The sequence below is a fragment of the Corapipo altera genome, unplaced genomic scaffold (genome assembly GCF_003945725.1).
Source record: "Corapipo altera isolate COAL_440 unplaced genomic scaffold, ASM394572v1 0, whole genome shotgun sequence".
In the NCBI taxonomy this organism is placed as follows: domain Eukaryota; kingdom Metazoa; phylum Chordata; class Aves; order Passeriformes; family Pipridae; genus Corapipo; species Corapipo altera.
Window position 1 is genome coordinate 37,855,863 of NW_020884872.1, and position 16,591 is coordinate 37,872,453.

General features: G+C 38.5%; 1 protein-coding gene across 4 annotated transcripts; it reads right to left on the reverse strand.

Annotated features, from left to right (window-relative positions):
- Positions 1 to 1,233: 1,233 nt before the first annotated feature.
- Positions 1,234 to 16,564, reverse strand: BIVM (basic, immunoglobulin-like variable motif containing). 4 transcript variants are annotated; one of them, XR_003527817.1, is made up of 12 exons: positions 16,490 to 16,564; positions 14,686 to 15,287; positions 13,121 to 13,247; positions 12,381 to 12,476; positions 12,185 to 12,289; positions 10,255 to 10,349; positions 8,834 to 8,966; positions 6,487 to 6,558; positions 5,567 to 5,650; positions 3,702 to 3,798; positions 3,095 to 3,252; positions 2,621 to 2,738 (listed from the first exon to the last, which is right to left on the reverse strand). XR_003527817.1 is itself a non-coding variant. In XM_027644309.1 (11 exons), exons 2-11 carry the CDS (start codon positions 15,173 to 15,175, stop codon positions 2,448 to 2,450), a joined length of 1,590 nt encoding a protein of 529 aa, XP_027500110.1. In that variant the 5' UTR covers positions 15,176 to 15,287; positions 16,490 to 16,564; the 3' UTR covers positions 1,234 to 2,447. The 4 variants fall into 4 exon arrangements, 3 of the variants coding, with proteins under 3 accessions (XP_027500110.1, XP_027500119.1, XP_027500128.1); XM_027644309.1 differs by lacking the exon at positions 3,095 to 3,252 and having other exon boundaries at positions 1,234 to 2,738; XM_027644327.1 differs by lacking the exon at positions 2,621 to 2,738 and having other exon boundaries at positions 2,745 to 3,252.
- Positions 16,565 to 16,591: the final 27 nt, after the last annotated feature.

Consider the following 16,591-nt stretch of genomic DNA (forward strand, 5'->3'; position numbering starts at 1 on the left):
GGACTCTCTGCCTGCGCGGAGGAGAGCCGAGTACCGAACACCAGAGATTCACAGAATCGATTAGGTTGGAAAAGACCTCTGAGATGATCGAGTCCAACCTATGAGCGAACACCACCGTGTCACCTAGACCATGGCACTACGTTCCGTCTTCCCTTAAACAGCGCCAGGGACGGTGGCTCCACCGCCTCCCTGGGAAGTATATTCTAATATCTAATCACCCTGTGAAGAAATCCCTCCTTATGTCCAGCTTAAACCTTCCCTGTTGCAGCTTGAGACTATGTCCTCTTGTCCTGGCGCTGGTTGCCTGTGAAAAAAGACCGACGCCCATCCGGCTACAACCTCCTTTCACACACTTGTAGAGTGATAAGGTCATCCCCGAGCCTCCTTTTCTCCAGGTTAAACAGCACCAGCTTCTTCAGCCGCTTCTTATACGGCTTGTGCTTCAGACCCTTCACCAGACCCTTCTCACCCTTCTCTGGATGCAGAACGAAAAAATGTCTCATGCCACAGAACAAAGTCTCGCATCGCAGAATGAAGAAAACTCCTTTATTTTTTTTCTTCCCGAACGAGATTTTCCTTGCAGCGTGTGCTCTTCCCCAGTCCGCTCCCACCGCAGCCACAGCGCCCCTCACTGGACACACCCACCCCTCGGTGAATCCCTAGGGAAAGCTTCCTGAAGCATAACCCCGAGGACTTGGACTTTCCTCCTGCCAATGCTGGACGAATCCCATATACGGAGTACTCTGGATGAAATGTGACAGTCTCCATGTCCAGAGCAAAATAACTCTAAAACCAGTTAAGCATAGCAGCCAGCTACCATCAGAGGAGAGTCCCTGTTCCTCAGTGTAACTATCATTATTAAGCAAAACTTATGAGACATACATATAACACTGCATATATGTCTTAAATCCCTTAAAGAACACAGTGCAAATATTCTAGAGAAACCTGAGCCCTCAGCCCAAACTCAGCTTGCAAAAACAGCTCATCTGGAAAATAAATTTTCAAAACCTATGGGTTCTGTTCAGTCGTGAGGCTGCAGGCTTTGGGAAATTAAATATCAAAAGTTAAATCACACTGGCTGCACAGAGCAGCCACTTTTTATGAGCAAAGAGATCCTACCTCCAGGATAACTTTGCTAAGCAGTATTTGCAACTCTGATCCATTGCTTACCTACTCTTCTGAAGACCTTTTCTAAATGTAGCGTCACCGTTCCCATGACAAAGGAAAAGCAAACAAGATAGAAAACAAATTTTATTGAGTGAACAAAAGTCTAAAAGTCTCCCATTTTTGGTTAACAAAAGCAGCAACCTACAAAACCCCTGCATTCCATGACAAATCTTTTTATGTCAAAAAATTAATCCTTGAGCAGGTATGAACATTTGTACACAGAACATTGCAACTGTTGAGATGAGTTTGGGCAAACAACTAGATAAATTTCAAATCAGGGAAAACAAGAAAAGAAAAAAATAGACTGCACATGGACACCTGAAAAAGCTTGAATTGTTTGCTGGCTGAGAGGTATATCATCGGGGTTGTCAGCAGTTTTCGGCACTTGCACCCCCTTCATACAAAATAAAAAGAGCAGCAGAAAAAGGACAGAGATTTTAAGACTGAACAAGAAAAAGAACTGCCAACAGAACATAGTGTTCAGCTAGCTCATTTGGCTAATGGTAAATACAGCTTTTTAATACTGAATTTCACAAGCTTGTGTTAAGTGAGTCCGTGTTCTGAAGAGGCTCCAGGATAAGAATTCAGCCATTATACCCACAGAGCAAAAGCAACAGAGAAGTTCCCATCCTCAAAAAGGCAATTCCCCACAGTCTAAAACAGGCAACCAGATAAGAGAAAAGAAAGTGAGACCTGCTTCTCAAGATATGATTATCTGACTGACAGAAGTCTAATGAGAACTAAATGGAGAATGTACATTCCCTTCGTAAATCCAAAAGGTTTTCTAACCCATGTGATTTTTTTTTTCCTTTGCACTGGATATTGGGCAGCCTTAATAAAATTAAGTGTTAAAAAGGAAGGCAATGATTACTTTTATCCTTACACCATTTGCAGAATAACCTTTTTTTATAGTCATACCACAGTTTTTCATGCTTTTGAACACTAAGTATTTTCAATGAAGTCTGTTTATTACATTGACTAATTTCAATCTGCTCTTTTGTTTTCACAAATCAGAACATAGTACAATTACTTCAAAAGAAATTATTGATTTTGCAGTCATATTTACCTTTGATTGCAAAAGTACAATAATCTGTGCTTATCTGTCACTTTACACATCAGATCTTGTCCACTGCAACCATATCCTCAGATTTATTTAATAATTATGAGGCTGTATCTTATACCATAATTTCTATTCATATGTATTCTAGGACTAATAGATCCCTAATATGTTTTGATTAAAACTAACTTTGATATATCAACTCTATCATCTAAAGTTAATTTTAATCATTTTCATCATAATCATTATAACTCTGATACCCACTGTTCCTCCTCTCCCGAAGATTAGATTTCTTCCACGTAGATTCTTGATGAAAACTAGCACTGAAAGATCGACCCAGTCGTCCATGTTGTTTCTTAGAGATATTGTCTTCACTCTCAGATTTGGAAATTCCTTGTCCTTGTGTTTGGGATTGTTTATTCTGTCTAACATTTCCAAATGGAAAATTCCAAGGACCAAACCTTTGCCAGTTAAGTCTCTGAAAGGCAATGATGCAATGAAGATTTCCTCCAACCTAATCAAAGTAAAAAGGCTCTTTGTTAAATGCACATGGGTGCATTTCTAAAACACATTGATATTTGACATCAACATCTTCGCAAGTAACACAATCATTTCAAAAAGAAAATACACAAAAAAAGGCAACAAGTACAAACCAGAAAAAAACCCAACAACAAACAAACAAAACCAAAAACCAACAAAAAAACCTCCAACAAAAAACCATATACACGAACAAACAACTCGCATCAATCAGTTTTTAACTGTATTCAGATTCAATTACTGCCTTCTTTCTCATCTTTTTAAGTTATCCATTTTATCTTTCATGGGCCAGTGTTGCTTATCTTCTGCTAGTCTTTTTTACTTTCTAGCTACCTTCTCAGAAATTATGTGTTCTGGTCCATTCTGATCTTGCTGACACAGTCTTCCATAGGGTCTTCACATTTGAAATTATCTCTTCAGTCTATTATTTCTCATAGACTTGCAATTGGCAAATCACAAATACATCTTCCACTCACGAGATACAGCCCTATCTATAGGAAAGAAAGCCACATGCATTGACACTAAGTCTGCACAAGAGACAGACATGCATTCTTTTATGCCTGATCCTACTCGATTTTGCCTTTTTTCCTACTTAGAGGAAGCTAGAAGGGTCATCCCCCAAAGGGTTTGTAATTTGGCTGCAGAGTATTACTATACTTGCTGCAGCTACATTTTAAACCAGCACGGTTAAATATTGTGACCAAATACATTGTATACACACATATCCTGGTTCATCCTGGCATATGCCAAACTACTGCTGTTCTTGTCCTACAAATAAATATAAAAGATGCTGGTATGCAAGTAGCCACATTTTAGTTTTTTTCTTCAGCAACACTTCACAACAAACTTCTTTAGTGAAGTTATCTTACACTGCTGAAGTAGGAGTAAGTTTGCAAAAATCTACCATGAATTTCCTCCCATCTCAGTAAGTTTACCTTACCTTCTTTGTTTTTCGATGCTGCAATCCTCTCTCTAGGTGTCGAATATCTAGATATTCTGGATTTTGAGTGTTTAAGTCAGTGACAATATCCGCCCACCTACAGAATAAAATTATTATACTCAACTGACATTTAAGAAATCTCAGCAGGATTAAGACTCAGGTGTATGTGCACACAAATACAGATGTGTAGCTTTAAATGGTCTTAGCAGTGATTTAAAGATAAATGAATGTGTAAAGATATAAAAGCATCAATATCAGAGACATCAACATAGATATAAAAGCGTCACGTTTAATCAAAGCATTCACAGTGATTATTCGTCCTCTTGGAAAACGCCTTCCAAAATGATTGAGAGCACCATGAGTCATTAGTTACATTCCTTACGCTTACCAATTCATCAGTTTGTGACAGGAAGAAGCAAAGTGTGGTTTAGGCAAGTAGAAACACTAGCTTTTCCTTTACTTAAACCCCTCTTACTCTTTTGTATTATTTTGTTTAAACCTTTGGTTTTTTCCACACATTACATCTGCTTTTACCAGACAGCTCTTGTTGTAACTTACTCCTCCGTTTTATTTAAATCTAAACTATCCGTTGAATCATTCTTCACTCACTCAGCTCTTCAAAGATTCATAATTCCTTCTAGCACAACTGAAACAAATATCTACATATTCCAGACCTCTTTAAACCTACACATCACCTTTTCATTTCTACCAATGTCTAATTACCTGTTTAACACCATCCTCCAAGTTCAGCAAATGCATTTATACCCCAACCTTTGCCTTCCTACCTTAAGCACAGAACTTTCTGCTAGCTCTCATTGGGAGTGTAGCAAAAGACAATGTCTCCACAATCAAAATTAATATTACAAAGGTTTTTATCCTGGATATCCAGGACAAAGTTCTGTCATGAAGATCTATAACACGACATTTCTCAGCACAATAACCACATGCATAATGTGATTTTAATTTTCTTGCACTTAATCTCATTAGTCCAAAATGCCCAATTATTTGCAATTATTAACATAGTCACATCACTGAAAAAACAAAAATAAAAGAAGTATTACCATTATAATTTGTTTTCACTGTTCTTCTCCTAATGTATCAAGAAAAATCACTCCATAATTAATTTGGGGGTAACAGAGATGCTATTTGCTAAAACTTGTATTTTGGCCATGGAACTAGTTTCTTGAGAAATACTACTATTTTGCACTGTTCCCCGATTTCAGAAATAATACTAAGCATAAGTTAAGCTGATAAACTGTACTGTCAATTTATCTTGACAAATATAACTAATCGATGAAATTTCTACAGAGCACCCTTTGGCTCTCCTAGTCTGTACGTCTAGTTTAGACACCAACTTTGTAGGAGCCAAACCTCATCATAAATGTACTGTTTTAATGCACAGATAAGCTAATAACACAACAGAGTACAGGCTGTAACTGCACCTGAGGTAGGAGACCTTGGTAGCAGCAGAATATCCTGTGCACAGCCCAGACATAGCCTGTGGATGTCCTCAGCTGCAGGGTAAACTCCTCCAAGGGCCGTACAGCCTGTAACTGGCACCATCGCAGACAGATGAGGTGTCTTTTCTTCCTGACTAACATGAGATGTTACACTCAAACAAGAGAAATGGGCTTTGGCTTGCAGCAGCCCACAGGTGTCCTGACAGGTGATATAAAACTGCAGAGCCAACCCTAACGTCAAAACACAAAGTTTCTCACTAAAGCACCACCTGTTTCTGTTTGATAGATGTATCTATATATATATTCATTCAAAAGAACTAAAAAGTAATTTGTTGACCCTGAGTAGAGAAGTACAAAGTGTTTTGAAAGACAACATTTTTTTTGTATTCTTACCAAGTAACATACCTTTTACAGTGTATTGTTGGATGCTTTCTGCTCGGCTCTCCAATTAAGATCCAATATTCTACTTCTTGCTGCAAGACACGACCTCTGTTCAATAGAAGATACAATCCTAGTAAGATTTATTGTGTATACTAAAAAGAAAAAGAGATATTCACATTCAGCTGTTCTTTTTAGGATTTTCTAATGTTCAAAATTGTCTCCTCAGCTCCTGTGCTACATATAGTTTGCAATTCCATACAGGGAACCTTTCGTTTCACAAGGCCTGGAAGCAAGCCTTGTGAATGCTACTGCATATTATTTGGGAAGAAGACACATATTCATTAAAAATAGTGTTACTTGGATGAAAGGCAGTCTGGTATATGATCTAAATATAAATATATAGGTAAAATAGAAATAAGAGCTGTGGAAAGCCCCATGAATGTGAAACAAACATCCTCCTCCGTATTTGTGATTGTCTAACAGTCATGAAAGAGTCCTTTCCACCACTGACAGTTGTTACTAACAGCTGTAGGGTAACCTCTAGAACACAACTGGTAACTTCAAATGCTTCCTCCTAAACATCCAATACCACATATTAAAAATCCAAACCCTTCAACAGATCAATTTCAAGATTGTGATCAACTTCCAAGAAACTCAAAGCCTGCAGTAACCTTATCAGGGAAAATTTGTGACAGGCATCAGGACAGACTGATGAGAAACACAGGACAGTTCTGTGACTTTCTGTAGATAATTACCTCATGAAAAACTACTTCAGTTTCAATTGTGACAAAACCTGAGATTTTTCTGCCTAGGGTATTAGACAGCATATGGCCTTAGTGCTTACAATAATCTGTTTACTTATAAAAAATTCCCTGTAAAAAACTAATGTATGCCATCATTGCACAGACGGGAAATCAAGACACAGGATAGATTAACAGACTTACCTAAAGTCACACTGGAAGTCTGTGGTTGAACTGGGAACTGAACCCAGGTCTCCCGAGTCCAAATCCAGCAACCTAAGATCATACAGGAAGTCTGTGGGTGACCTAAGAACTGTCTCTAAGCTCAGCCTAGCAGCCTATCTACTTAGCTCAGCCTAGCAACCTCTCTACCCACTGCTTTTGGAACTGAAAATGTTTCTTAGCCTCATTTTTAAAGAAAAGCTTAAAACAGATAAACAAGAACTGCTCCAGAATCTATATAGTGCTTCTGGAACTGAAACACTTTTTTTTTTTCTCAGTAAGATCAGAAAAGACAAAGAAAACAGGATGCTCTTCTGGTCTGACCTCCAGCGTAAAGTAAGGCTATGAAAGCTCCTTGAACTTATTATTTCCAGTTACATTGTTAGAAGATAACTGCTGTTAGGAAAAAAATGTAATACTGACTTAAAAATAACATCACTAGTGAATAAGAATCTCTTTCAGCCATGGGTAAAGGACCGAAACTGTTGTTCTCACTTTTTACTAAATAATGTAAATTCAGATTAGTTATAAGGCATATTATGCTTCCACAAACTGAATCATATTACTTGGTAAACTGCATTTTTCATCTAGTAAACCTTTTTTTTTTTTTTTACTTTGTTTTTCTAGTGCAGATTCTTAGTAACTGATTGAGTAAGTAAGCCACTAATGTTTTGGTAAATTTAAGCAGACTGATGTATTGGATTTCTACTTGGGGCATATTTTCTACACACTTCTCAAAAACACGGCACGTCAGTGAATGCAGTCTTGATAAAAAACTGTAGTCTTTTGTTCATATACTAAAAGCTTTCATTAACCTTATGGTGAGACTCACTGGGAACAAATTAGATTCATAAGATCATGCTTTATCACCTCAAAAAAAATTACCATTTTGAACTCTAAAAGCAGAGCCATCATTCTCCATTCCTTGACATGACCCCACCTCTTAACAGCTAAAGTCAGATTGCTTAGCAAGCAAACCGCAAGACTGAGACTCACCTTATACTAGTGATCTATTCTTTTAATTGGTTAATATTCCCCACTATTGGTATCTGCTAATTGTGTCAGGAATTGTCTTCTTATGCTCTATGATAATTCTAATAAAAACTGACCAATGGTTGAACCTCAAGAAAGTCCTACAGAAACCTCCAGTACATACTGTGTTTGTAACTACTCTGAGAGAGGAAAAACAGTTTAATATGATTCTGTGAATGAGGCAAAACAAACTACTCTCCACAGGAGAGTACATGGAGTACTCTACTATATGTAGAGCAAGTTAAATGTCTTACAAATTATAAATAGTGTCAGCAATTAATATTTTCAAACTTAAAATCTGTGGGTTTAATACAAGACTTCCCCTAAACTCAGTATGAGTATCAATGCTATTATCCTCTTTTAAAACCTAAATTTAATTGAAATCTCTATCAACTATTGCATTATATTATTCTGAGCAACATTGCCCTGAGAAATCTGAAATTATTCAGGTACCTGTAACTGTATTTTTATTCTAAAACAACAGGCATATTAAGCTTCTCCTGGTATTTTAGAAGTGCTCCAGCATTCCAAGCACTGCTTAAAAAAGCCAAACATACTGTGATAGTCCAAAGATCTCCTCTAGCTTCCCTCCCCCCACCCCCTGCCAATTCCTGGTAACAAATTATTCAGATATCTTTACATGTCTATGCCTTACACTCCAGTAGTTGCAGTTTATCCTCATTATTAGCCAACCCTGCAAAAAATGTATGCAACCACCATCCTACAATACCTACACATTCCCTGTTCTCGCTATATACAAACACTGGTTTCTAAGTGTAAATTTTATCACATCAACTCCAGGATGGATTGATATCACTGTAGGCTTTTTGATTCTAGTTTATAAAGAAAAATTGCAACATACACACACTTTTGTTTTCCCCTCCAAAGTCTCTGGGAACAGACTGCCTCCATAATTAGCTGGCTTTGTATTGTTTTGCCTTAAAACAAAGCACCTGGCTTTTTTTCAGCCCATATGTTTTTATTTTTCAGACTAGTTACCTTCACTTGTCCTTCAAGTAAATAACTACCCTTTCTATATCTGGCTAAAACGTCTTTAAACAATTTGTGGGTACCACTCATAGTTTTCTGTTTTAAATTCTCTCAGCCTAGTCTGCTTAGTTATGCTTAATTTTAAGTCAATCCTTTCAAACTGCACTGTAGTGTTTTGCTAGCTCAGACATAAATGTCTTTTTGACACACAATGAAATGTTACTTAGGGAAGAAAAATGGTATCAACTTGCAGTAAATTTTGCTCTATGCTTCTTCACCTACAATAAGCATAAACACAGTATCTTACCTATAGGCTTTACTAGCTTTTACTGGGGTTGCTTCAAATCCAATTGGGCAAAAATAATGGTTTTGGCAATGGTAGATGTAGGCCATTGATTCATCTTTCAGTCCACGTGTGAGCTTTGCAAGGGCTCCTGCAGCTACAAAGAAAGATCATGTTACAGGACAGGGTGTGTAACATCCTGTGCAACATATTCAGCAAAAAAAAAGACCTATTTGATAACAGAGGGTACTTATGCTGCTTTTTTAAATGAGAGGACATGACCTGACAGGCATGCACAAAATACAGTTTTGATCTCAAACTTTTTGTTATTTTTGAGGAAATTAAGTACTATCTGCCACACAGTGTGTAATAAGAAAGTGTAATGTAAATTATGCTTAGATGCTTAGCATTTGGATAAAAATGGTATTAAAATTTATTGTTCTGGGGAAAAAAGAAAAAAAAAAGAACCAAAAGTATCTTTTAACCTTGGAAATACACACTGTAACACAATGCAGTCCTGCCGCCCCAAGTCACTGGTGCCACACATCAATGATACTACTGAAACCACTGAAAGCTTTCAAATGTTTTGGTATCCTGAGCTTCTTGGAGATTCCTAGTCTTAGAAACACATTTGGGCATACCCTGCTTTGTAATGTGACCACAACACTCAGTTTCAGGAAAAGACTAGAAGAGGCATTGAAACATGATAAAATTTTCAAATGGGATACCAAGAAAAAAAAAAGTTATTTCCACTTTAATAATCTCCCCCAAAACTTTTCAGTGTGGTTTTATGCTTTTAAATAATGTTTTAGTTAGAAGATAATTACCCAGACTATACCAAAGGCTAGTAAACTGGGTACGAAAGTAATCTTTTTTTTTTTTAGGTAGCACACTTAAAAGTAGACATAAAAATGCAGCTTCATAAGCTAATTGAGAATAATCACCTAACTTTTAGAGACAGATGTAAGCTAAAGTCATGACTTCATTAACTTAAAAACTGGGCTTTTCAAAAGTATAAAACATTTATTAAGAACTAATACTTTTGTCCCGGACATTCTGAATTTTTATACAATACAGATTTCTAAAAAGCTGAAACAAAAATGTGTTGTTCTCCCAGTGTATGACAACAAATAAATCTTCCCAAACACAGAACCGGAAATGCAGTGTTCTCCTGGGTACTTTAAAATTTCAGTTCTGTGATAGCAGAATATATAGTGCAGAATGTATAGCACAGAATATATATTATCATAATAAAACTAAAAATGAACATTTTAGCAAAATAGGAGAAAAAGTAAAAACAGAAAAATTAGGCTACTTGGAGCTTCTTGATATCTTATCTCAAACTGGAAGTACTACTTACAGACTTTGTCCTGTCACATGCTACACACTGCAGGATTTTTCAGTTTATATACTGTAAGATGAATGCTTTAGGATTAGCTACGTACCAGTTTCTCCAGCTGTCTTGTTCTTCCCATGAGGTTTATACAGAACATATGAGCATCCCTTGATATGGAAGTGATCATTTATTTGCCTAAACCATCTGAAACAATAAGCTTAAAGATTGTAGTAACTCAAGAGTGATTAAATGCAATTTTATTTTCTCCCGCTCTTCATGTCTTGACAGTTTAGGAAAAAAGGTTTTTGTGTGCTACTAAATACCTACCACACCAGTATATAGATAGTAGATAGTACCCAATACAAACAAAACTTAACATATCCTAGAGAGAGAAATAAATATGCAAAGCCTTTTCCTTCACTGTGCTTTTCCAGACCTGACATAGATCTATAATAACCAAAGATCTGGATGTGAAATGTTGGTTCTATTGTATTCAGTCCAGACACCTTTAATTTTCAGTTGCTCAGCCTTTAGAAAGACACCAAATTCTGAAGTGCCAAACTTCAACCATGATTTGTAAGCTACACAAATGAAATCTAAGATACCAGAAGGAACCCTTCAAGAGAGAGACTGCACATCATTTTCGGTTTCTGTCACATAAGCTTCACAAAGCCTGAGTGCTACAGGAGTCCTATACTGCAACTCCTCCTAGAAGCAGTAGGTGAGGACAGGCCTGCAATTTTTCCATATTAGAAGATTCAAATTCACATGTCTGAAGATAACACCTCATTCATACAGCTATGTTGGGTGATGGGGTTGGCTCCCAGTCCTCCTGTTTCCCATTCTGCCAAGTACTTTAAAATTATTTGACCAGGCAGAAAATAAAAAAAAAAAAAAAAAAAAAGAGTAACTTCCCTGAAGTACACAGGATACTCACAAGGGAAATCAAGGAATTATGAGTTTAACTTATGTCTGTATAGACTGTTGACTTAAAGAGACAGAGCATTTTATCAGCTTGGTCTGCAAGGGTCACTATAACCTGACATATTCCTGAAGAGATACAAATCCTGTATCTGTATCTGAGTCTCCTAAGGCAGATGAGGAAATTTTCATGACACGTTTCAATGATCTAGCCAGTATGCTGGCTGGAGAACAGACTGCTGACATATTTTCAAATCCAGCACCAACCTGCTGAGTCAAACACTATACATTGCCTTCAACACTGTATAGTGCCAAAAAAAAATTAACTAAATCAAATGCAACTCATGAAGCAAGCAAGAACACTGTAATTTCTTTTTTAATTTCACACCAATGCCCTGTCAGATATTCAACACTCAAGTATAATATGCTTCTTGGCTCTGTTTAATCCTAAAATTCCTTTAATATAAAACAAACAAACAAAAATATAAAGATTTTAGGTCTAACTTATAAATAACAGGAAACAGCAGAGCAGAAGTGATAAAAAATTTCAAAGCTGAAGTTTTCTGTGACTTCAGCCCCATGTTTCTGTTTTGTTTTTTTTTCCTCTTCCTCCTCCTGAATAGCTCCATTGCAGCAAAGGTGCAGCACTATCTCATTTTCAATTCTTAAATTATATTTTACATAAAGGTACTAGTGTATCAATTGCCTTTTCAGGCTGTTTCAGTGATATTAGCAAGCATTTAACATGCCTTTTCAAAAACAGGAAAATGAGTATAAAGAAAAAATTTCCTAACCAGGAGACTGGACACACTAGAGTATTATACAACCACTAAACAAACTGAAAGAAAAATCAAATAGAATTTCACATTCATGTGACCTGTGTAGCAACACCGCACTATATAAAATGGCCAGTGCAAACCACTCTTTGAAAAGTGTCTTTGGGCACTGTCAGAGTACCCAGGTATGCTTCATTATTCTAAAGCTTAAGAGGACTAACTCGTGTTAGCCACTTTTTTTTAAATAAATGAACTGGTGTATTTTTAAAGGTTCTATCTCTCAGCTTTATGTTATTTTTGCATAAATTAACAATTTAGCTACATCAAAAGAACCAAACATACCTCATTAGAGTTGTATTTCCAGTGAAGGGACCAAACCTAATCTCCTCAAATGGGGGCTGAAAGCCCAGTATATGCAAAGCTTCTTCTTGAGTGATGGGTGGTAAACTGAAAATGAAAAAAAAGAAAAGAAGTAAATAAAGTAATTAGTAACATATTTTAGACACTCAAGAGGCAAAGCAGTCTATGTCTGACTTACCTTCCAGCTCCCAGCGTACTATATAAGAAATTCCAGCAAGACACTAAGGATGAAATGCCACAAGAAGTCTTGTATTGAGGTCGGCTAACACAATACCTTAAACAAAAAAAAACCCAAACACATTAATAAGCATTCTTGATTTAGTTATAGGACCAACCTGAACTACTTTTCTGTGTGCCACGTCACTGAAGCATCATGTTATAGTAGATGTTTCTATGTCACCTGTATTAAAAAATACAAACAAAAAAGCGAAGTAACTGCATTCTTTGAAAAATAAATTGAGTAAATATGTTAACCAATTTCTTTCTCAGATGCTAGTACGCTATTTTATATAAGTCAACCAAATTTCCAACAGCTCCACGGGAGTTCTGTACAAATGATCCCACAGGAAAAAACGGTAATGCACTAATAGTGTACAGTCTCTTCTAACATGTCAACTTGCAGTAAACTGCATCTCTACCAATTTACTAATTAATGTCATTCCAGATTGCAGATTCCCTAAGCTAAGCCTAATTTTCTGATGTCACAGACATACAGATTCATTAAACTAAGTGAATTTAGTGAACTATATTCATATGATAATAGGTTGCATAGACACTGTATGTACGCGTAGCATATCCCCATTTCTACTGAAAAAATTTATGAAGACATTATTAAGAAGTTTTAAATCAGGTAACTAGCAACAGTGTTTAGTGACAAACTGTATGGGAATAATTCTAAACACAATTCAAAAATACTACCATCTCCGAAGGTCCAACACTTTTCTCTCCTTCACATCTTCAAGAGCTGAACGCTGAGGACACTCTCTGTATTGTTTGCTTTTTTTGTCCACAGACTTTTTCTTCATCCCTTGTTTCTTCATGTTGCCTACAAAACAGATTTCAGAAACAAATAAATGTCTAGTACACCTTCCATAGCTTTCTTCTTAAATACTTCTACTAATAGCATACAACTCAAATAGAAACATTGGTTGTGTTAGTAAGTGCCAACCGGGACTAAGTGAAAGGAAAAAGCTCAAATATATAATCAAGATTGTCAACAGGTTTGTAAAGCTGCCATTAGCCCTGTAAACAACATGGTGTTTAGATCATGAACAGAATTAATGATGTCCTCCCCAACTGTTTAGAGAGATAAGTCAATCTGATTATTGTAATGCGCTAAATCAGCCATCCCAGAAATAGACTCTCATACCAACATGGACTTCCCATCTCCTAACACTAAATGCATGTGTAATATAATCAAATGCTTGTTTTTCACTGCCAGCCTTGTAACCAGCTTCTGATGAAAGCTTATATACAAATTCAGTCAGAATAATATACACCAAAGGTCTCTTCCTTCTCGTAAGCCACGGAGACAGGGAAAAACGGAGAGTTGAGCCACATTGTACACCAGAAATATTTTTGTCCCATTTTGAAGCCATGACATCCAGATAAAATATACCACATATTTTAGAAATTATGACCATCCTCTAAGACATTATAATTTACTTCTTACTTTTATTTAAGGACACTTCATGTATACATGAAAAGGCAATGGTAAATTGCCAAACATGTTTTTAAGTTTTGCTGAACAGGTTTCATACTAATGTAGAGAAAACAGCAGTTTGACTAGCTAGCCAAGCCATTAAGGAAAAAAAAATCCACAGCACGCTCTAGATAAACAGAGGGATTGTAGGACAAAGAAAACCAACTGGGTATGCAAGTTGTTTGATTTGTAGTTGCAATCAGTGACTAGGCAGAGAAAGAACACAGGAGGTAGCAAAGGACCCAGTTTTAAAGGATCCCTAACACTTGTGTACATGTAGCAAATTGAAATAAATAAAATTCTGTTACAGAAACCTACTGTTTTCCTAGGCAACTGTCATGATTCCATTGTCATAAACAAACCACATCTTCGACTTCAAAATACACCTCTGAAGTATCTTGAAATATTTCTGCAAGTCACAAACCTGTACTTAACAGGCAAAAGTAATCACTGCACAATGCTCTAGGTCCTACTAAAATTAAAAAAAAAACAAAACACTCCAAAAACACAGTGGGAAAAAAATACCAGAAACCACCCCAAAAAAATAAAAAAATACACAGTTAAGCAGAAGCCAGCCTGTTTTAGAGCCACTTCCCCAGGCAGCTACATCTGACTTTCACTCCTCCTATCTCACCCTCTTCTTTTCCGATGAGCAGGGTCCTTGAAATGAAGTAGAGGCTCTTCTATAGCACTTCCTCAAGGGATATACGGCCAGCCCCCTCTGCAAACAAGCTGTAAACATGAAGCCTTTTCCTTTCACATCAAAATTCCACCACCTCACCTGCTTTGTTCTTCAGATTTGTGTTCACACCATTGAACTCCGATTTGTCTATTTCCCATGCCAGTGGAAGCTTTCCAAGACTGCCAGGCAGGCTTTCCAAGTCAGCATCTTCACTGTAGATTATCTCTGAAGCACCAGTTTGAACGCTGAGTAAGTTAGGTGTGTTATTTCCAACATTTAAGGCAGCACTGCCTGACAGGCAGGCACTAACTGAAGCACTTGGGCTTTTACAAATAGATGTTACTCTGTTTAAAAAAGCATAGTCTGAGCAGATGGTATAAAATTTCTCTCTTGTATGAGTCACAGGACATCCCCATGGATAATGCCCATCTCCCCTGGATACCAACGATGCAGTGGAGCTGTCTGACATGCAGTATGGCTTCACAGGATCATGAAGAGAAGCTTCTGGGGATTCTTTCCCAGCTCTGTTTTCAGTGTTTCCATTATTTCCGGAACCATTTTCCTTTTCATCTTCTGAAATGGTAGGCATTGAACAATACTAGAAGAGTATTGCGCAGCTAAGAATACTTTTTCTTTTTGTTTAACTACACCAGGGTTTTCATCATTGCCTCCATTGCCTCTGCAAGGTATTGACAAGGTACCTGAAAGAAAATGTGTGTCAATTAACATAAAATAGACACAAAGCTTATCTTTGAACTCATAGCCAATCAGATCTGAAATACCCTTCAAGATATACCACAACATACATGGTGTCTTTCCCCAAGCATCTCTAGAGCTCTACAAACAGCACTTTTTATTATTTGAGAGTTGCCAAAAGCATACACCACAGTGATAGTATGATGAAGACATAACGAGTAATTACATTTATAAATGAGCATACAAATGAGAAAAAAATAAATTAAAAAATTAAAAGCTTCCTACATTTACAAAGTTGCGGTTGACTCTTCTATCCCTTACACTGTTAATGTTGAGTGCAAAATAATTTATACAAATTAATATATCACAGAACAGCAATTTAAGGTCACTTCATTCTGCCAAATCCTGCATACTTTTGCTGCAAGTGGAGTGTAGGTGTACAGTTACAGTAACTATGACCTCCATTGATTGTAAATTGACAACACTTCCCTCAATCTGTTCCATGCTTTCCTCCTAAGGATTCCCTTTATTTTTATGTGCCTCCTATCCCTCAAGACGTGAGAAAGAAAAGCAGGTGTTGTTTATGGTAGCTAAGAATTACCAAAAACAAATTTAGAAAGCTGGCTGGCTTGCTCTAAACGATCACTTTTAAAGGGCAAGCCGACAGCGTGTGTGTTATCTGTCATCTCAGCAGCTTGCACGTCTACAGACACGCGCCGCAGATGGGAACCTGGCGCGAAGGAGGCAGGAATTCCGCTCCAGAGCCGCCTCCTGCGACACGGTCTTCGGGTCGCTGCCCCACACCCCAGCCGCGCACCGGGAGCGGCTCCGGCCGCCCGACCCCGGCAGAGCTCCGCTGGGCACATCCTAGGGACACACTCCAGGGACACGTCCCAGCCCCCGCCCGTGCCCAGCAGCGCCCGCCCCGAGGGCAGGCCCAAGACTCGCCCCTCGCCCGCCCGGGCCGCCCGCACAGCCCCGCCCGGGGCGGGGGGCACCGGCCCCGGGGAGGGGCGGGAGCGCTGCCAATCGGGGCCGCGGCTCCCCGCCCCGCCTCCCGCGCTGCAGCCCGCCGGCTCCGGAGCGCACAGCCGCAGGCTGGGGGAAGGGGGACCGCGGGAGGGTGGATTCGCTCCCTTCCCGGGCGGCGGCGGGGCCGGCGGGCAAGGCGGCCGCGGCCCCGCCGCCCGCTCCCGGCCCGTGTTACCTGCGCGGAGCGGGACCGCCCGTGCTCCCTCCCCGGCCGCGGCGGAGCGGGGACGCGGCGCGCCGGAAACAGACACGGCCGCGCGCTCACCTGCGCGCCCCC